A 22308-nucleotide genomic window follows, 5' to 3' on the forward strand; every position below is an offset into this window, starting at 1 on the left:
TTTTAAAAATTCAAATGATGACGGATGGAATAATACACATCAAGTGTTAACACAGTGCCTGGATTGTAGAAAACTATAAATGTTAGCTTCTCCCATCACAATTTTATTTGTAGTATTTGCTGCTTAAAGCTGGTCACCAGCAATCTGTCATCTAGCATCAAAAACAAACAAAATACTTTATATCAGAGTTCCTTTTGGAAACTTGAAGCCCTCATGCCTCACATCCAGGTCACTGTTGACTACCACCCCTTCCTGTAACTGAGCCTCTCATGCCCTTATGATACCTCTGCTTCATCTCTCCTGACCCAGCTGGCCACCATTCCTAAACTTCCCAGAAATATTATTCCATGGAACACAGTCTCTTACACCTTCAATACCTTACACTGTTTCTGTCTTTTTACTAACCTACAGGTCTCTGCCACTATATTAACTCAAGTCTCAGGCACTACAAGCAGAGCGAATGTATTCTAACTCCCTAATGAGGCAAAGCCAATAGTTTTCATTAGCCATGCATATGATGCTCTCATTTTTACACTGTAGGCCACTCTTGCTCTACCACCTTCTTCCCCTCCTCAGGAATGATTCCCACATCCCAACAGTTTGACACCTGGCTGAGTTTGTGCCTTTTTCCAGCTAGCACCTCGTCCTTACGTCCTTGATCTCCTCTCTACTTTAGCTGTTCACGTACCACATCCTGGATCTCATCACCTTGAACCAGAACAAGTCCACCTCAGATATTAATTTCTGAGAGCAATTTTCCATTTTTCTAGCACTGTCATTCCCTAACTCTAGTTAAACCAATTATCTGGTTTTTCCAACATCTCAGAGTCCTTGACTTTTTCAATTTTGTCCCAATCTAGGGGCCCTCTTCTGTCTTTACCTCCTTCTCTACCTGGTCTGCACCACATCCAACACGTCAATCAATATCCTCAACTCCCTCACACCTTTCCCTTACCCTGCAACCACCCAGCCAAACCTCAGCCCTTATCAAGTCAGCTCTATGTCTTCTCTACGCTTGCCTTAAGCTTTACGCTATAAAGATCTATTATAGAAAACCATACTACCATGTGAACCAAATGAATGCAAATTCAATTTCAACAGCATCTTTTAAGACCCAATTATGATAGGTCTAAAATGATTCTGGGCTCAGCAAAGCTTATAGCTTCTTCTAGAACTGAGTCTCACTGTTGGGAATATGAGGTTCATATGAACTATCACGTTTTAGTCTGCATCTCAGGAGCTTACATATAATCAAAATAATTATTTTGCCTTAGTATCTTTAACTTTTTAACTAAATAAGCAAATTCATTGATTTTTTTTCTGGCTTATTTGCTTTAAATGTGAAATTTCAGAAATTATCACAGATTCTGTTAAAATAGTATTTTATTATTTATTATTATCAGATACAATAAGTTCAAGTCCCACATGAAAATGGTACTGAATTGGTTAAAGCAAAGTACTGTAACAGAAAAACACCTAATCTTCATATACTTTTTGCTAATAGTTTTGGTCTCATGAATAGGCCAAATCTTTATTTCACTTGAATTACAGGGGGAATGTTATTTCCCCCTCCATACAGCAGAACCCAGAATAGGGTGGTGCCAGTACATTGCTACAGCAAGAAAGGGTAACTTGCATTTTGCCAACTCTCTACTTATGTGTATTCATCTTCCTAGATAGTCGAAGCCTAAATTAGAAAGAAAAATCTTCAAGGTTTTTATGTCAAGGGCAAATATTTTCCAGAGCCCAGACACAAGCTGTTTACAGAAAACAGTTCTGGGCTATAAAAATACTCAACATTAGGCATTCTCAAAAACTGTCTGGTCATGTTAGGAAGCAGGTTCTCCAAATGTAATTCCAAGAATATTGTTCCCCCTGGTAATAAAATAAAATCTAACCATTTGGATAGGAGGTCCTCAACCCATTAAACTGGTGGCTATATTTTAGAAAAATTATATTGAGCCCTTTAGAGCATAACAAAAGAATCCAGATGCCCAATTATATAAAGTCATTTTTATAGTTCAGAATTCTGGGCCTTGAGAACAAAGAATTCTCCATTTCTGTTTTAATTTTTCACTCCAGATAAGCAAGGTCCAAAACTAAAATTAAAATTAAAAACAAAACAAGACACTGAAAACTTACCTCAGCCTGAAAAAAAGCAATGCCACCACCAACAAATAAACCCTCCAACTCTTTCATATATTCACCTCTCTTTTTCCCACAATGTCTCTACCATTACACACAACACTGGTATTTTACTATATACATATATATTTCCCTTATCCCTCCTGGGAGAGCTCAGAAAATGACCAATAATTGAAACCCTAGTCATTGAACTAAAAGGATAAGGTAGAGGGTGTTGTGGGAGAGGCTCTGGGGTAGCATACAGGGGGAAATGACATATTTTACAATGACATTGTTAAAGACACAGTCATGATAGGCCTAGAATGACATCTGGGCTCAAGAGAGTATCTGAGATCCTCTGGAACTAAGCCCCAGTGCCTGGATTAGTAATAATCTCCTATCATTGCACCAAGTCTTGCTCTACTCTCACTTCCCAGTTCCGGTTTTTCTTTACTCCACAGCCACAGTAATTGAGTTCAGTCTTGGCTGATCTCCCCAGACTCAAGACATTCTCTTTCTATTTTATGATCAAATCATATAAACTTCAAACCTTGTGAACCACATGTTCCCTCTCTCCTAGAGTCTTCTGTTCTAGTTACTACTTCCCTTGGAACATTCTCCCCATACTCTGCCCAACATAGCATAGATTGGGTGCTCAAACTATCTGTTAACTAAGAGGGGGGAGATACAGAGAGAGGGAGATGAGAAATACCTTTCATGTTTTCATGTGGTATGAATGAATTTTAACCTGTGGTGTAAACCTTGTCATCTTGGAAAAATAAAGGTTTCCAGTTAACCTCACTTTCCAATAATAACAGAACACCCTGACCACTACACAAAAGTGCCCAGAGGAGAGCACATACCCAGAGACTACCCAATGAGAACCCAATATCAAGTAGTGAACCTAAGCTTCATCTGAATCATTTACCTAAAACAATTTTTATAAATCTGAGACAGTACAGAAGCTCAAAATGTATTTTCGATGAAAGAAGACCAGCCAACATGTCCCATCTCACATAGCACATTCTTATTCCATTCACAGCTTATTGCTAGGTGACCCACTTACTGCTAAATGAATTGCAACAGCCTCACTGTGTTGGTCAGCTGAGGCTGTAAATGTGAAAGTCCTATGAGTGAAGTCAATGCCACCAGACAACTGGGCGACAGAAACACCCTATTTTTACAGATGTTGTCATGGTTCTGGTATGCGCTGACTACACAGGGACAGCCAACTTCCAACGTTGAGTCAGATAGTCCCTAAAACGTAATTCACATTTTTTAAAAAAATGTATGTATTTCATTATTCTATGTAAGGCAAGTAATAAAACTTTTATTTTTTTAAAAAAAAAACTAAATACTTATAATGTATTGAAAAGATTTAAAAGTTTAAATCAAGTTTACTGTTTGAGTATGATGCTAATGGAAATAAGTCATGTGGAAAAGGACAAAAACCATATGACTTCACTCATATGTGGGATATAAAACAGAAAGCAACAAAAGAACAAACAAAACAAACAGCCCAGCCCGCATGGCTCAGAGGTTGAGTAGTGACCTATGAACCAGGATGTCATGGTTCGACTCCTGGTCAGGGCACATGCCTGAGTTACAGGCTCGATCCACAGTGTAGGGCATGCAGGAGGCAGCCAATCAATGATCCTCTCTCATCATTGATGTTTCTCTCTCCCTCTCTGTTCCTCTCTGAAATCAATAAAAATATATATTTTTAAAAACCTCATAGATAAGATTATCAGAAGGGAAGGGGTATGGAAAGAGAATGAGGAAGGTAAAGTGAGTCAAATATATGGTGATGAAAGACTAGACTTTGGGTGGTGAGCACATGGTGTAATACACAGATGATGTATTATAAAATTGTAGCCAATATTACTGCAAATTTTTCATTTAATATATAAGTAAATAATGTATGTGTAACATTGGCAAAGGCAGTATCTCCAAAGTTAGGAGAACTAAGATATTAGTTTAGAGCAGGCTATAGATACAGTGAAGGATTAAGGAACCAAAGGAGCTCAAACCAAAAGAACACAAAGCCATTTGGTAAACTAACTCCCTCATCCCACTGGTGAACAGCTTAGACTGAAAAAGGTGATGTGGTTTGTCCAGGGCATCATAGCACACTAGTAGGGGGCCTGGGGTATGCACTTAGGTCTCCTAATCCAACTTCAGATTCTTCAGAAAAAGAAAATGGCTTCACACACATAGGCCACAAAAAGGCATCACCTGGCCTTGTCCCTGGCATTATGTTTTCTTCCTCTCTCATACCAGAGCTCCTACCAGTAATGCTTTTGAAATGTATCTGTACTAAGGTGTAAACAACCAATATTAGCTACACTTTGCAAGTCAGAAGGGAATGGCAAGAAATATTCAAACTGATGAAAAGCAAGGATCTACAACCAAAATTACTCTACCCAGCAAAGCTCTCATTTAGAATTGAAGGTCAGATAAAGAGCTTCACAGATAAGAGAAAGCTAAAGGAGTTCATCACCTCCAAACCAGTATTACATGAAATGTTGAAGGGTCTTCTTTAAGAAGAAGAGGGGGGGAAAGATAAAGAAATATGAATAGTAAAATGGCAATAAATACATATTTATCAACAATTGAATCAAAAATCAAAATAAATGAACAAGGAGTCTAATGAACAAAATAAACAGATGAATAAAATAGAACCAGAGGCATGGAAACAGACTGAGGAATTTCAGAGGGAAGGGGGAAGGAGGGGCGGGAAGAGATTAACCAAAGATCTTATATGCATAATGCATTACCTATGAACTCAGACAATAGGGTAGTGAAGGCCTGGGGTGAGGTGGGACCCAGGGTGGAGGAGGGCAATGGGGGGGGGGGGGCGTTAACGTCTAAAATAACTTCAACAATAAAGATATTTTCTTTTTAAAGAATAGAATTTAGTTCCTCCCAGGGTCTATTTCTGTTCCTACAGGTGGACAAAAATTTTAAAATTTTAAGCTAATTATGGAATTAGAGGAATATGTTTGACACATAATTTTCAGTAAACATTTGCTGAAGAAATAGTGAGAGGGTGAGTGAGCTGGGGGGGCGGGGGGAGGGATGAAAGGTGGCAGCCTACTCTACTTATGCAGAACGCTTTTGGTCCAAAGGAAAGAAAGAAGTGCTCTGTTAAATATTTTGAAAACTTATAGAATTCTTCTACTCAGTGGACAGTTACAAGATGTTTTATCTTTTCTACAAGAGCAGAAGATAGTAATAAGATAACAGCATAAAGTGCTTACAGTGTACTAAGTCCTCTTCAAATACATTACCTCATTTAATCCTCAAATGAAGGAACCACCCTTTTTTTACAGATATGGAAAATAAGACTTGGGCTAAATTTAAGTCTTCTGACGCAAGATCCCCTAAGTTATCTTTCCTCTGCTATCCCGTCTACAGTGAAACCCTACCACATGCCAGAAAGAGCTTGATCCATTGATGAACCATCTCATTTTATAGAAGCAAAAACTGATTTAAGGGACACACTGTAAATAAAGAAATGATAGGTCGTCAGTACTTCTTCCCTACAAAACACAAAATCTATATTGGTTCCAGGGTAGACACAAGAGCGTTATCAAAGGAAATTTAATTCCTTCATATATTTTTGTTAAAATAAAAATAGAGTTTATACTGTTTGAGAGAGTTTATATATTAATGTGAATGAAAGAAGCAGGTTGCTAAGGGTGGATCACAAGATTCTTCTACCTCATGAGTCTCTTAACATAATTATTTCAAGAGTCGAAGTTTAACTTTGGAAGACCGGCACACAGCTGTGAAGGGCAGTGACCAGTGTTCACCACTTACTGACCCTGAGACTTCTCTGGACCTCAGTTTCCTCTCATATAAAGTATCCCTTCAAAGATACTGAGAGACTAAAATGATATGCCCACAGGGTTCAGTACAGGGCTGCCCCCTAGTGAGAGATGGTAACTGTGTACCAGGATGATGATTGTTACTTAAACTTATTCACATTATTTGACCCTGCAGTCAGGCAAAAGCAAGTTCCATATTGATTTTGTCAACACAGGCAAAATTTTCAAGCCAAGATGTTTGCTTCCAAACACAATCTCTTCAAAGATGTTTTAACTATTCTGGCAGAAACAAATGTAATCAACACATTTTTAGTGTCTCCTTCCAAGTTTCAAGAATGTGTGAAAATGCTCCACAAAATATTTTTCACTATGAAGATGGCACAAATTTGATGGCTACCTTTAGCATTTATTTCTTATTCATATACAGGGAAAATCAACCATAGATATAACTATTCTTCTTATACAGCAAAGGATTTTAAACTTTTGCATGTTCTTCATTTAACTGAAAAGATAGAGGCATTCTAATGCTCACAGAGACCCTAAATCTATGCAACTATTTTATAACTAAATTTTCACAAACTGGTTATGAAATCCAAGTGACTAGAAATAGTAAAAGAAAAATACATTTTCATTAAAAAAGATAAAATGATTCAGAAAGAAATGAGTTAGTCAACTGTAAACCAAATGACCTTTGTTTTCAAGATCTGTAGAGCAACGCTACCATTTGAAAGGTGAAACATTTAGATGTTATCCTAGTCCTTGAATTCTAAGTAAAATTCTGTAGCATAAGATTCATCAAAGACTTGGTTAAAGAAAAAGGTATTGAATAAATATTATATTTCAGTGAAACTGAATACTAATGTATTCTAATATCTTGAGATGGTTTTCAATTTTTTAAGGTTTTATAATTAATAAAAAGCCAATTAATAAAAACATTCAACTACTCATTATTCAGGTCCTGACAATATAATTTGTATAATATCCACACTCCTCTCCTCCTTCTCTCTTTGGCTTCTTTCCTCATTAGGTCACTACACTCTTTATTGTCAATTCACCAAAGGATGAAAGGAGTATATAAATAGTTCAGTTTTCATTAGTTAATACAACTACATAGTATGGTTGAAAGTTAAAATTTAACCTCTCTGAGTTTCCATTTCTTCATTCTATAAAAGAGGAACTGAATGTTTTGCCTATTACATGCACTTGTTAGGATGGTCCAAAGACACAATAAGTCTGTCTGAAAGCCTTTTTCAATTCCAAAGCAATATACAAATCTAAAGTATTGCTTTTAAAAAAAATTATTTATACCTCCTTATCACAGTAAAGGTATGCTGTGAGATTTCTATCAGGCACTCAAGTAGAGGCTGGCTGGGCCACCTCACAGAACCCCTGAGCCTGGAGGGACAATCTAGGTCAGCAAGGATTTAAAGAGGTAGGCTGGTCACCTACACTAAGAAAGACAAGTTTCACAGGATCAGTAAAGCTCAAGTCAGAGGCTTGAACTAAGTCTAAGGTTAAGAAAAGTTTAAAGAATTGCACACTATTCTACTTAGAAGCTAACTCAAAAGTCACCAAGCCCAACCTGCTTGTCTCAAAGTAAGAATTGGATCAAATGGAGAGAATATGAAAGAGTTCTTGAAGGAACAAATAAAAGGAATAGGGGCTGACAGCCCATTTCTGGGATGTAATATTAATCAAGGGCTAAAAGCCCTCTAATTCTCCAATGAAAAATATAGACTCCAATGCAAAAGAGCTCTGTGCAAAGTTCTAACCGAAGATAATGAAGCAGAGTCCAACACCTCCAAGGTAACAGGAAGAATGTCCTAAGGGCAGTAGCTAAGCTGTTGGTTCTGACTCTGTATGGCACCAAACAAACAGTTTATCTAGACTACAGGGAAGTGAGTCATCAAACTCCTCAGATAAATAAAGGTTATATCATTCATTTTTTACCCAGAAGATAGGAGACTTTGGTAATATCTCCATATCCCAATTCTTTTATAAATTTGAATGGCAGGTTTATGACTTATTTTCACATGAATTTTTGAATGAAGTTTCAAAAATTATTAGATATACAATTAGGAGGGGGAAAGAGGCTTCTGTACCAATGAGGGAACAGATTTTAAAAGTTTCCATTAATGAAAACATGTAAGGCTTACTTGATTCCAAATTATGCAAAAAACAGTTGGAAAACATATGTGAACAAACCAAGTGGTTTCATTCATAAACATGTGGCAACCAAGTCGCTTCCTCTTGCACTGACCTTCACACCAGACCTACAAAATTAATGACGTAGACTGGATGCTTCCTTCTTTTTTTTAAATATATTTTTATTGATTTCATAGAGAGGAAGGGAGAGGGAGAGCGAGATAGAAATGTGGATGTGAGAGTGCAACATTGATCGCCTGCCTCCTGTCCGCCCCCTGCCGGGCCTTGACCAGGAATTGAAAGCATAGACTGGATGCTTTCTCTTTAAAATGCAGCCACTGTAAAATGTAAATAGAATTGATGACATAATATTGGCAAGGTGTGGTAGTGTCTATAAACAGGAACACCTCAGGAGAACCAGCAGCTAAGGCCAATGATGACGGTGCACATGAGCCTTAATAAACACCTCATCCTGTCACTGTGCAAATGACAGAATGGCCTGGCCAAGAATGTGTAACATCACATATACAGTACACAGATTTTTTTGCTAACAAAGTTAGAAATAGCTTTAGGAAAAAAACCATCAACTCCTAACTAATAACATGTATAAGAGGTTGCTTGGGTAATGTACTTCTCACAAAGGCAAATAAATATTCACTTTTTTTTTAATCCTCACTAGAGGACATGCTTAGAGAGCGGAAGGAAATGAGAGAGAGAGAGAAAGAGAGAGAGAGAGAGAGAGAGAGAGAGAGAGAGAGAGAAGAAAAAACATTAATTCGTTGCCTCCCTTATATGCCCCCCAACAAGGGATCGAATCCAAAACCCAGGTATGTGTCCTGACTGGGAATCAAACTGGCAACCTTTTGGTGCACAGGACAATGCTCAACCAACTGAGCCATTCCAGCTGGCCGCTCAGTTACACTTTAAAGACAACTAAAAATCCCAGAGAAGTAACTTATCTAAAGCTAAATATCAGTGTTAGGAATAAAGAGCTCAACTTCCTGGCAGTCTGTATTGTATTCAAATGCTTCCCAAAAGATTCTGATTTTTAGACTGGGGCCGGGGAATAACTCACGTAACAAAGACAGAATAGAGTAGGGCAATTTCATGGGTGCCCCTCGCCTCCCAATATACACACACACAGAGACTTGAAAGCAATTATGTGAGTGTTTTTGTATATAAAAACTGATAGAGAATTAGAATTTGGCTTTTCAAACTTATCGATCAGCCAGTCAGTAGTAATAACTGTATTGTATCCCCCCTGCATTTGTCATGAAGCTATTATCTTGGCATGACTGCTTTCTGATTTAATTGTTACCTACAGTGCAGCTAAGTTTCCAAAGGCTATTCCACAGGAAAAGTCAGGCAACTTGAGCTACAGAAATTCAAAGATGTGCATTCTCTTAAAGAGGTAGTCCCACAATAACAAAAATGCAGGCTTTTGAAATTAAAGTGTGATAAAAGAAATGGATGTCATACAAAAATAAAATCATAATAATCAACTCTAAGGCTACAAATTAAATGCAGCAAGAACTCTACAGCTTTCACATTTAAACTAATAAGAATATACTAGTAACTTTTACAAAAAGGCAAATTACAGAACCTATCAGATGTGAGCACCTGGAGTACTTATTTACACCTTTCACTTAAGGTCCCTGGGGTCACTTACCTCATTTTCACCTGTGTCCTTGGAAGTAGAGGGCACATTAGTACAGAGGGAATGACATGTCTTTTTTTCAACCTGAAAATGCTGTATTGCATGCGGGCGAAATCTCTCAGTGTTTGGCTTTTCTTGCCCACTGCTATCATTTTGGGATGGGTCTTCCGAGAACCCACTTTCTTCAAGTGATCTCTCTGTAGCACAGTGGGTGGGATTTAAGCTGGCTGCCTTTGGGAAAGGAAAAAGGTCAGTTCTGCTCTGGAATGTTATGTCTCTTGGGCTGACATCCTCTAAGTGTTTCTTCCCCTTTGCACCGTACGGAGCGCTGTCTTTTTCTGAAATCCTTTCATCCTGCTCACTGACTTTGGCTCCTGTTTCACTGTCTTTAGCAGGAGAGATGTTCACCCGGTGAGACCCACTGCTCGCAGCACCGGGCAGAAGTTTGTGCTGCACACTGCCAGCTACTCCGTCTGTCTTCCCTGGTTGAATACCACCTTCCCGTGTGAGGGCTGGGGTAGCGGATTCTTCCCGTACCAGTCGCCGGGATGAAAGAGCTGGCTGTTCCCTCGAGAGCCGAGTGCTGCTTCTCTGCTTTCCTTCATTTTCATGGTTTGGCTCGACTGGCTCTGTGTCATCTACAACTTTCTTGATCAGTTTTCTTCTGAAATATTTTCTTCCGGGAGAGTATTTTTCGGGGCTGAAAGGAGTTTTGGCAGGATCTACATATTGTTCTTCCTTCTCAGCTCTTACACATCCACAGACATTCCCCATTTGCTTTGCAGGAAATCACAGTTCCACAGATTCACTCATTTCCAAATACAGGGCTTACTTGGATCTTCTCCATTAAATCCCAAAATTCCACGCTGACCTCTGGTTCCTCAGACTTTGTGACCATCCTCTTCAGCACGAGGCCATGTTGCTTATGAGAAAGGCGCACGCAAGAAAGGCCATGGCAGCCTGCCCAGCTGCGTCCCTGTGTCTCATTAGACAGTGTGGCTTATTTCTGGCCACCAATCCTCTTAGACAAACATCACTGCTCGCTGTCAAATTACAACTCGGAGGAGCTCGCAAGGCAAACCCTGGGCTTTATTATACAAGAAGATTCTGACCCTCACTTTAACTTTTGGTTTTCTGAGCTGCAGCTACGCTACCAAAGTTTGCGTTAACCTTTGAAACTATTGGTGGTTCAGCAAATCTGATTGCAAACAGAAAGCAAATGCCAGTTAAGAGACACTTAGCAAAGTGCCTTTCACATTTAGTTTCAAAGTGCCTTTCAAATTTCCTTTCAGAGTCTCTACCCTCTAACTTTTCTTTTTTCCTTAAGAAACACCAACTAATTTTGGCACTTGGGAAAAAAAAATAAAAACCTCAAAAATATCTGTAAAATAGATTAAGACTCATTCAAAACAGCAGCCATAAAACAAAAAAAAGAACAATTTAATAGCTGAAGGAGATAAATGCAAAGTGCTTAAAATAATCAATCTTTTAAAATTGTAGTACTTTTCCTATGACATAAATTTCCAAGCCATTTCCATTATGTGCTCATTAGGATTTTCATATAAGCAAACAGATAAGATTTATGATTTAAAGCATGGGACACTTAGCCAAAAGAAACACTTGCGTGTTCTCATACACGAATTAGGGCAGTTAAACTTTATATGTAACTTTTATAATTGTACCCTAGTTAAATATTATTCAGTTTTTCTAGGGCACTGCTATAAAAATAATAAGCCAGCATGGAACCTGATTAAGGTGTGCATATTTCTAACACTGAGTCATAGATACAGTACAAAGGAAATTAGTATGGCTGGACTTACACGTAAGCAGAAATCATCTGACTAATAAAAACAAATTGATAATTGCCTTTCTCTAGGTAGTGTTTGGACTGATCAAAGGATGAAACTCAGTATGGTGATTACCAGAGGGAAAGGGAGGTGTGGGAGGTAGCAGAGGGCAAAGGGGGAAGAAGTGGTGGAAGGAGACTTGACTTGGGGTGGTGAACACACAATACAATATTCAGATGAAGTTATTATAGAATTGTACACCTGAAATCTATATAATTAACCGATGTCACCCCAATAAATTCAATAAAAAAATTTAATACAAGATGAAACTCATTATGTTTTTTAAAATCCTATATAATAAAACCCTAATATGCAAATCGACCAAACAGCAGAACGACTGGTTGCTATGACACACACTGACCACCCAGGGACAGACACTCAACGCAGGAGCTGTCCCCTGGTGTTCAGTGCACTCCCACAAGGGGAACATCACCCAGCCAGAAGCTGGGCTCACAGCTGGAGAGCACAGTGGGGGTGACGGTAGCCTCTCCTGCCTCCGCTGCAGCACTAAGGACCCCTCGGGGGATGTCCAACTGCTGGGGAGCGGGCCTAAGCTGGCAGGCAAACATCCCCCAAGTGGGCCTGGACTGCGAGAGGGCACAGGCTGGGCTGAGGGACCCTCCCCCCAGTGCACAAATGTCCTGCACCAGGCCTCTAGTAAGAATATAATTAAACAGCCAAGTAAGCAATGCTGTTGATATTTGTCAATAATAGGCCTGCATGGTGAACTTCTCCTTAATCATTTAAAGAGAAAAGTAAACAATCTTCAATGGCAAAAACTGAATATCCTAGAAGACAAGCTGGCAAAAATAAAGCCTCTGGTTTGTTTGCTCATTTTTAATTTGATTTGCAATGTTGATGGCAATAAAACATCATTCAAGATAATTTAAAAGTGGAACAACTTGTCCAGCCGATGTGGCTCAGTTGGTTGAGAATCATCCTAGGCACCAAGAGGTCACCGGTTCAATTCCTGGTCAGGGCACATGCCTGGATTATGGGCTTAATCCTTGGTAGGGGGCATGCAGGAGGCAGCTGATCAATGATGTTTCTCTCTCATCAGTGTTTCTATCTCTCTCTCCCTCTCCCTTCCTCTCTCTAAAATCAATAAAAACATAATTTTTTTGAACAGTGGAATGACTGGTATCTGTACTGACACAACAGAGGCACAGCCAGTGATCTGCACAGCACCCACCCTGCCTCCAGCCCTCCCACACTGAGCAACTGTCCACCCTCTCTCAGAAACACCCAACTTCACTCTCTGCCTGGTAGCTGGCAATCATCTTGCAAAGCCGATCTCTAATATCAGTGAAAATTTCCCTTATTCTCTAAACCTTCCTGATCCTACTACAACACTCCTTCTCTACACCCCTATTTTTATTTCTATCACAGTAGATTCATCACCCTAGATTATAGTAAGTTTTATGAACATTCTCCCAATAGATAGAACAACACACTTCCTTATCTTAGTATCTCCTGATCTAGCCTATGGTGGCTAAGGATACAGAATTACTGTGTTGACCATACTTACCTTCAGATAGCCTGATTAGAAAAGAGATTCAATTTATGGTGCTTATAACAGATAGTTTAGAAATAAATAAACTTGTCTTCTGTAATTACTTCCCTTATTTATGTAACGTATAGAGAGAGAGGGAAAAAAGCCCAGTCACTTTGAGTGAGGATGATTACCACTGCTATAAATAGCCTTGTATCTTGGCATAACCAGTAAAATCGTTCTAATCTTTAATTGTCACACTACTAAGAAAAGTCATTTCATCTAAATGAAGGAACATTTCTGATTTACCAAAACACTGATGTGTTTCATTTTAAGTAGATCTTGGTCTAATTTTTAAAAACTGGTAATAATTTAACAGTCATTACCTTGTATTCCGGGTCCTAAAATACACTGGATTCTATAATATAGGCCACAGAATCATACTAGAAGAAAAACTTCCTTTTGGTTTTCTTGTGGCTGGTCCTCCTCTCTCTTCAAAAGACACCTGAACTCCAAAGAGCTTTCTTAATATATAATTATTTTTTGAATGACTTTTCACTTACATTTCCTCAAACATACTACTTCTAATTCACAACCATTTACTGACATTTTGGTCCATTATATTTTCTGGTATCTGCTCACAGTAGCTTGAGAGTATTTTCTCCATGGTTTCCAAAGTCTTCCTTCTATACAAAACTATTAAGTACCAAAACTATGAAAACTAAAACTATCAGTATTTTTTAATCCTTACCCAAGGATATTTTTCCATTGATTTTTAGAAAGAGTGGAAGGGCAGGAGGGAGACAGAGAGAGAGAAACATCGATGTGAGAGAGACATATCGATTGGTTGCCTCCTGCACGCACCCCAACACGGGTTGGGAATTGAACTTGAATGGAATCAAATCTGGGACTCTTCAGTCTGTGGGCCAATCCTCTATCCACTGAGCCAAACCAGCCTGGACTAAAACTATCAGTCTTAAAGTTCTCAAGCTCTCTGGTAGCATTTCATACTGTTCACTATTCCTTTCTACCTGAAAATATCTTCCCTTGATTTTGTCAACACTACATTTCCCTGTTGCTTCACCCATCTCATCAAATGTTCCTTTTTTGTTCCCCCAAACAGATCTTCTTCCTCCCTCACCCCAATCATGGGCCTTCCCCTAAATGTCTGTCCTTTGCTCTTGGCTCTTCTCCATGTATGCCATCTCTTAGGTCCCCTAAAGACCCCTCGTCTCTGGTAGATTCATTGGCCACTTCTGTACTGGTAACTCCCAGGTCTATCTGTACCTTTGACCTCTCAGCTCTGCTCTGCTCACAAATCTCCAACCTCTCAGCAGACAAATGGAAAGGATACCCCACCATGCCACTGATCCCGCTAAGGTCTTAGGTTTTCCCCTTACCAAGATCCCCATTTCTCTCAATAGTTTGCTTTTTTGTTTGTAGGTTGGTTGGCGTCAGCTGGTTTTTATCTCCCAGGCTGTAAGTTATTCACTATCACCAAGTCCCTTTCTTTCTTCCTTTAAAATGCCATCTCTCGGGGTCCATTTTCCATCCCCACCTGAGTCTTGGCCTTTATCACTCCATTTAGAAATCACCACCTCAGCTTCTTAGATTATCTCCCTCATTATGGACTCTGCTCATTTCAATTTATTTTACATAGAATTGATAGGCTGAGTTTCCAAAATTATTTTTCAGGTGCAGAGTGATTAAGTGACTTATTCAACGCCGTCACAGCCATAAATAAAAGAGCCAACAATGAAACTTAACTCTGCCTCCCCCCAAAACCTGAGTGTTTCCCCACTGCCCCACAGGGATTCTCACTCCAACATTCAAAGCACAACCTGTCTCACCAGCTCCGTCGGTAATGATGTGATTGGCTCCCTGTCCCAATAGGCCTCTAACCCTCCAAAGTGGGGTTCTTGCAGTTTCAACCCTACTTAAAGTCGAGGAACCTGATCCACTCAGGGCTGATTAAAAGACGCCCTGAGAGAGCTGCCGAGGAAATCCATGTGAAATCAGCTTTTGGCCAGTTCTACTCAGTCTTTACCCAATTCTGGTAACAAGGTCTGGCTCCATGCCCAAATCTCTGCCTTGGTTTATGGCTCAGTCCCCTGGGTCCCCTGAGGATGGGGTCCTCTAGAAATGGAAGCCCACAGGCCTTCAGGGTCCTGCCTCCAGTTCCTGTTACTGGGTCTCCGACATCGATGCCCAGATGAGTGGACATGCACCTATGTTAGCTGCCCTGCAGTCTGGCTGCCTGACACCTGGTTCCCTGGGTCTCCTGGTACCTGAGTCTGCGCCTCTGATTTCTGGTTGCTGCAACTTCTCTCAGCTGCCTGTTCAGAAGCTGGAACCTACCTAGACCAGTGATGGCGAACCTTTTGAGCTCGGCGTGTCAGCATTTTGAAAAACCCTAACTTAACTCTGGTGCCGTGTCACATATAGAAATTTTTTGATATTTGCAACCATAGTAAAACAAAGATTTATATTTTTGATATATATTTAAATATATTTATATATTTAAATGCCATTTAACAAAGAAAAATCAACCAAAAAAATGAGTTTGCGTGTCACCTCTGACACGCGTGTCATAGGTTCGCCATCACTGACCTAGACTCTACTTTCTGTAGCTCTCCATACCTGTCAGACTTTTCCTATTCCCAAATGAGCCCCAGGTACATGATTTTCCACCATTCCCCTACAAACCCTATGTCCTAGTCGAATTTTTAAAATATAAGAAGTAAATCTAACTCCTCTCAAAATCTGGCTCAAAACCCCAGCTCCTTTCTGAAGCTGGCAGGCAATTTCCTCCTCTTTCAAGGCCCACTGCACAGTCAGTCAGTAAGATGTGCCACGTGCCTCCTGTGGGCCAGGCTCTGAGCTGCACACAGAACACTGTGTGGGCAGGCACAGCATTAATAAACAAAAGCAAATTCCAAAATTAGGACTCGGCTTTTCAAATGAAGATGGCTTTTTTCAAAATGTATCTTTTAAAAAAAAAAATGTATCTTTTTACAAAAACTAAAACTCACAATCAGCTCTCAATTTATTAAATAATCATTTGTTGCTAATAAATTTTTATGTATTTGCATTTACCCTCCCCAAATCTAGTTTGAAAAAGTGTAGCGCTATATAAAAACATGAATACTAATTCAGAAGATTGCTTTATCATAATTATACTGCCATCTAGTGTCTACCAATAAGAGAAAATATTTTGCATAGTGGAGAAACCATAATACCAGTGAAAACCATTCTATATGAAGTAATAAAATTTTTGTATATCTAAATCACGTAATACTTTCCAATAAACAAAAGAAATGTGTCTGCATTCAATTAAAAAGAATCGTGTCGTCCAACTCTGAGATGGCAAGCTTTGTCCTAAAGACATTTCAGGTTATCAACAACAGGAAATGGGATACCAGGTTCACAAGTAGTAACTTGAAAGAAATAATACAGATAAATTGTTTAAGAAAACAAGCCTAAAATTTACTATCTTCCATAGGATATGAATGCATAATTCATCCTTGATGTGAATGAACCACTTGGAATTAGCAATAAGAGGCTAAAAGAAATGACAATCAAGAAAAATTAAGCTTACCTGAAAGTGCAAAATTATTGTCCAGATTAATCCCAAAGTCAACTTGGGATTTCCATCTGTTATGTCATCATTTCTAATATTCACTAATTTCACCTGTTTTATATGTGAAAAAGAGATAAAAAAAAACTGTTTTTCAAACCATCACGACTTATCTTTATATAAAAGCGATGCTAAATTATACAAAGAAAAAAACTGAATGATTTAAATACCAGTAATCCTCAAAATACTGTTTTACCCCCTACCTTCATTCATTTTAGATTGCAAATATAAAGCAGCCACAAAGAAAAGCGGGGATTATCTTGGTTTTGTCTTCTAGATCAAGTAATAAAACTACTCATTTGTTAAAACAAACGTACAGCTCAAGCGAGAAGTCTTAGATACTTGAGATTTTTTTAATTGGACATTTGTCTTTTGAAAATAAGCTTTATTTTACAATTAAGTAGGAAACAGTTCTAAACCATAATTTTTAAAACTCTGTCATACTTCCTTCACAAAGGGTTAAATAAAAACTAGCATTACTTTTCTATCTCTTTATCACAAACTGTTACCAAGATAAATAATTACATGAGTGACTGGACATTTTTAAGGCTGTTCAAATATATATATATCAGACTTAAAGCTTATCAACTGTCATATTATGCATTCAAGTAAATAAATGCAATGACAACATCTAACATTACCTCCTGGATGGACAAAAGAATTATATATCATGAACTGAATACCAAAAATTAAATACAATGATAGCTAACATTTTACTACCCAGACAAAATACTGCCAAATACATTTCATACCAGGAGATTATAATTAACCATTGATCCTTCTGGAAACTTCCACTGGAATTAAAAACAATAAGGCAAGTACCAATAACATTTAAAATATTTGAACATACATTTATTAGAATTTAAAAACTAAAAGCATTTTCACATTCCTAATAACCTAAATGAAGAACTAATAAAAGATAGTGTTTCCCTCTCCCCGTCTCCCTCCCTTCCTCCTACTCCATCAAGAACAAAATTGTTCCCACTGTTTTCAGCAACTTGCAGTTCTCCTGAATGTCTTTTTCTCCTTTTTTCTACTCACTAAAAGTTACCAATTATTTGGTTTATACCATTCTTATATACAATGCTACCAAAATCAAGATCACATCCAATATGGTGTTCATTCTTCTCCTTGATTTTTTCTGAAACCTCAAGCCAGTTGGAGACTGTTGTCAGAAATGTTGCTTTACTTTTAACTACTTATAAATTACCCAGTATTATGTACTTACAGAAAATAAACCATTGCCTCATCACTACTAGATATTAAAAATACTTAATAATTTTTAAAATATTATGAACTATTTTTTATAAAAATAGTTTTATAAAGTAAGTATAAAAATTAAGGTATTGCCTCCCTACTACTAAGAACTGTTCATAGACATTCTTAACATTCTATCATTAACTTCCTAGGCAAAAGCACTCAAATTCTGACAGAAGGAGAATCAGTAGCTCTTATTCAAATGGAAATGTAGCCACTTGTAATTCCTCTAAGCTTACAACTACTATTAACTTTCTTTTCTTTGGAGCAAATGTTTATAAATATTTTAGAATATTTGTCTCACAGAAGCACAAGTATAATGATTACAATTCATAGCCTAATTTAACCTTTTCATTCCCTGACATGATTCTATGTAGATTAACTCAGTCACATATGGTTATATTAGAGGCCTGGTGCACAAATCCATGCACCGATAGGGTCCTTCATCCAGGCCTGTGGACATCCCCTGAGGGGTCCTGGATTGCGAGAGGACGAAGGCCAGGCCGAGGGACCCCAATGGTGCATGATCGGGGCTGGGGAGGGGCCGCAGGAGGGCTCCAGGGTGTGTCCAGCCCTTCTCACCCAGTCCCGATCGGCTGGACCCCAGCAGCAAGCTAACCTACTGGTCGGAGCGTCTGCCCCCTGGTGGTCAGTATGCATCATAGCGACTGGACGAACGGTGGAACAAACGGTCAGACACTTAGCATATTAGGCTTTTATTTATGGGATGATTACAGTCTTTGAAAAACATCTTACCTGGCGTCTTTTCAAATAATCAAGTGCAATTTGTACATTCTGTAGTCTGTGAAAACGCATCCGACCTTTTTCTCTGGGCTAAGAATAGAAAAATGCAGGGTATGAAAAACACTAGTTTTTGGTAACAATGACAACATACTACATAAATATACATTATGCTTATCTTAATATGTCAAAACAATATTTACTGTTTGGGGTAAGCCCATTAAATTCTTTAAAGGCAGTTCTAATTTTTTTGTATTATCTGGGATTAAATTTAAACTACTAGGGATTTCTCCCAATATGTTTTATTTAAACATATTCTGTATTCCAAATGCTTTATTTAAACAAAGGAACAGAGAAAATACCATAGAACATATAGACTTTTTATGTTCACTAAAATACAATTCTAGCCTATAGTTATTCAGGTATGGCTGCACAAGAAGAATTAAATACCATTTTCCCTTCTTAATGAATTCTAACAGTTATCAAAATGATTGTTATAAATACATATATACACGGCATGTGATTGAAAATGAGGAAAAGTAGCATGCAATTAGTATAAAAAAATCACCAAGAAGGAGAAAGACAGTGGAGTTTTACTTAGCCATGATAGAGGAAGGGAGAAAAGCAATTAAAACCATTTCATATATTTCCTCTTTATTTTATTTTAGTGTTTTTTTCCCCAAAATTGGTAGGACTCTATAATAGCTTTCCACTTCAGGAAAGCTGACAAACCATAATTCTTTTCCTTTATACTGTTTCCCTTTAGAATCACTGCAAGTTGGCAAAAGGAAAACATAAGGAAACAGAGCTGGGAAAATGCTTAACAAAAATACAAAGAATGAAGCTGAAATTTGCCACATCAAATCTTCCAAAGGGGGAAAAAGTAAAACTGAGATCTTAGCTTCTCAAATATGAATAGGGTGCTGAAGCCAAGGCCCCATAATAAAAAAGACAGCAGACAACAGAATGGAAAAGTAGGTTCTATACAACAGGTAGGAATGATGTTGGTGAATTCACCCACTAGATAAAAAAAAAAAAAAAAAGCACAATTTCCAATGAAATCAGGGGGCACTAGGGATGTAGATGGCAAAAGAAGCACATAGGTCTTGCAAAGGTGGACTGTGGTCAACTAATTGTCATCAGCTCTGTTAGTTGTCAGGACTCTAGATTGTTAGAGCCTTCTCCCTTTCTAAATAAAATGAGACACAGGTGGCAGGGTAAAGAATGTCCGTTAAATACCTAATGCCAACAGCTATGATTTAAAGTATAAACTTAAATATTAAATAAGTATCCAGAAGTTCCTTCAAGTAAAGCAAAAAATAGTTGCCATGTTTGAAATATAAATTCTAGAAATAGGATAACTTTGCATAAAAATTAGCAGGCTAGTTGTCAAGATGTCCGTAACTATATAAAATCCTTTAGCTAAAATGCCATCTTATCCCTTAAGTGCTCATGTTCGATTACCATGCAGTGCACAGTAATCTATAAATAAATTTAAAGAGAAAATATTTCCTTTGTCCAATGTCTTGGTTCACACACATCCACCTCATTGTGGGTTTTGGTCCTTTCTAACGTTTTCTACAAAGGAGCCCGAACCCGTGGGTTACTTGTCTATCGCGTTAGCGCTCACCGCACTGTAAGGCTAGATTAGTTGAGTTATGGGGGCCGACACCTACCCCCTTATCCTCATCCTCCACATCCTCATGCTGTTCATATTCGCATGCTTCTGTTGCACTCACCAATCGTAAGGTCTTCAAAAAATCTCGCTCCCTTGGCTAATGAATATAACAGACAGAAGATAGGACAGCAAAGACACAAGACAGACCAGAAATGAAAAGAAGAGCATGAACAGAACATAATGAAGGAGAACAGGTAACCAAGAACAGGGAAGTCATGTTCACAAAAAAAAGGAAATGACACCTGTGGAGTGGGTTAGACCATTTTTCAGAAAGCGGTGCTTATTTCCTGGCTGTTTGTGAGTCTTTTAATGTGTGGTTATATTATGCATACAACTTCTGCTAAGCAAAACAACCCAAAGGTAAACAAAAAAAGAGAAGCAAGAACAAAAATAGTATTTTAATTATAAAATTGAGCATATAAGCAAGGTGATCAAAGTGCTTCAATCTCCCAAAGTCACATCATTCAAAATCTGAAAATGCTTAGGAATCCAACCAAAACTTTTTTTTTTTCAGGCAGAAGTTACAGCTCAAAAAGATGAATATTACAAAAATCTGAACAGTCTGTGCCAAAAACATCCCAGTCATATGCATATGTTCTTCAAAATAAATTAAGAAATTTACAACTTACCAGGGTGTCTCCCGAAAGAACCTCTAAAAGAGAGATCAAGTTGTGTCCATCCCTTAAGTCTTCATAGAGATCATTCACGTGTTTTCGAACCTACACAGAGAAAAGCAATTTAACTTTCGGTCCTAGATCCCAGGATAATTCTTAATACTCAAACAAGGAAGAGGACAAAGTAGAAAACATTTCTTCCATGGTACTCAATCATATAGTGATTTTTAAAATTTTTATTCTCTTACTAAAATACTAAATTTAAATTTAAAATCTAAACACTAAAAATGTAATTTTTAGATTAATAACTCACAAAGACAAGTAGAATTAATACATGTTTTACCACATTATATAAATATAAGCCTGGACTATTACATGGAGTTACAATTTTTAAAAATACAGGCAATGCCCTGATCTTCATGACTCCTGATACAGCAAAAGGAGCCAACGTAACAAGAGAGGCAACTTTTTACCCCCTGTTGGTCTTCCTACTCTCTGGCCACAAGATCTGGATGCCAGAAGCACACACTCTACACATTAAAAATCCACAGATGGCCTTGGCCAGCATGGCTCGGTGGTTAAGAGTGTCGATCTGCACACCTGAGGGACACGGGTTCAATTCCCAGTCAAGGGCATGTACCTGGGTTGCAGGTCTGATCCCCACCCCTGGTCAGGGAGCTTGTGGGAGGCAACCAATTGATGTGTCTCTGTCACATCTATGTGTGAGTCTCTCTTTCAATCTCTCTAGAATTAACGGGGAAAAATATCCTCACTCCTCTGGTGAGGATTTATATATATATATACACACACACACACATACATACACACACACACACACACACATATATACATATATACATACATACATACATATACATACAGATATGCATCTGCCTTTGACCTGCAATGATGGTCCTACATGGAGACCTGTTTCTTTTTTCTTGGGCAGATGGACAGCTAGATGCATGTTTAGCTGAATCTTTCTTGGTCTGGATAAAGGGCAGTATTCTTGAAAGCTTCCATGAACCTATAATTATTTCAAAATAAAACGTTTTTTAAAAATTCACAGATGTAAGGTTAGAAGACCTCTGTCCAAACCTTCCTCTGCACAACAGAAATCTTGTGGTGTAGGGTTTTCATGACCATTATCACTAGCACAAAGTTAACCCTCAGCTTCTTCCTCTCTTCCACAAGCCAGATTTAAGCTTGTGATTTTAGAGCTCAAACCACCAAAGATTTCCCCAAACCTCTGTTCAGTCTGCCAAGTAGGGATATCTGCTACAAGT

General features: G+C 38.2%; 1 protein-coding gene across 18 annotated transcripts in view; it reads right to left on the reverse strand.

The window, feature by feature from the left end:
- The window catches only part of DST (dystonin), a 448713-nt gene that overhangs the window by 203588 nt on the left and 222817 nt on the right, over positions 1 to 22308 (reverse strand). For 14 of the 18 annotated variants that reach the window (XM_014537311.1, XM_005863309.2, XM_014537308.1 and 11 more), the window contains 3 exons: positions 21038 to 21127; positions 18746 to 18823; positions 16694 to 16786 (listed from right to left, as the gene is read on the reverse strand). In XM_014537311.1, coding sequence (XP_014392797.1) covers positions 16694 to 16786; positions 18746 to 18823; positions 21038 to 21127 — 261 coding nt within the window. Of the gene's footprint in view, positions 1 to 9768; positions 10833 to 16693; positions 16787 to 18745; positions 18824 to 20406; positions 20506 to 21037; positions 21128 to 22308 lie in introns of those variants that run through there. The other 4 variants (XM_014537309.1, XM_014537306.1, XM_014537304.1 and 1 more) reach the window with 2 other exon arrangements.

The sequence above is a fragment of the Myotis brandtii genome, unplaced genomic scaffold (assembly GCF_000412655.1).
Source record: "Myotis brandtii unplaced genomic scaffold, ASM41265v1 scaffold176, whole genome shotgun sequence".
In the NCBI taxonomy this organism is placed as follows: domain Eukaryota; kingdom Metazoa; phylum Chordata; class Mammalia; order Chiroptera; family Vespertilionidae; genus Myotis; species Myotis brandtii.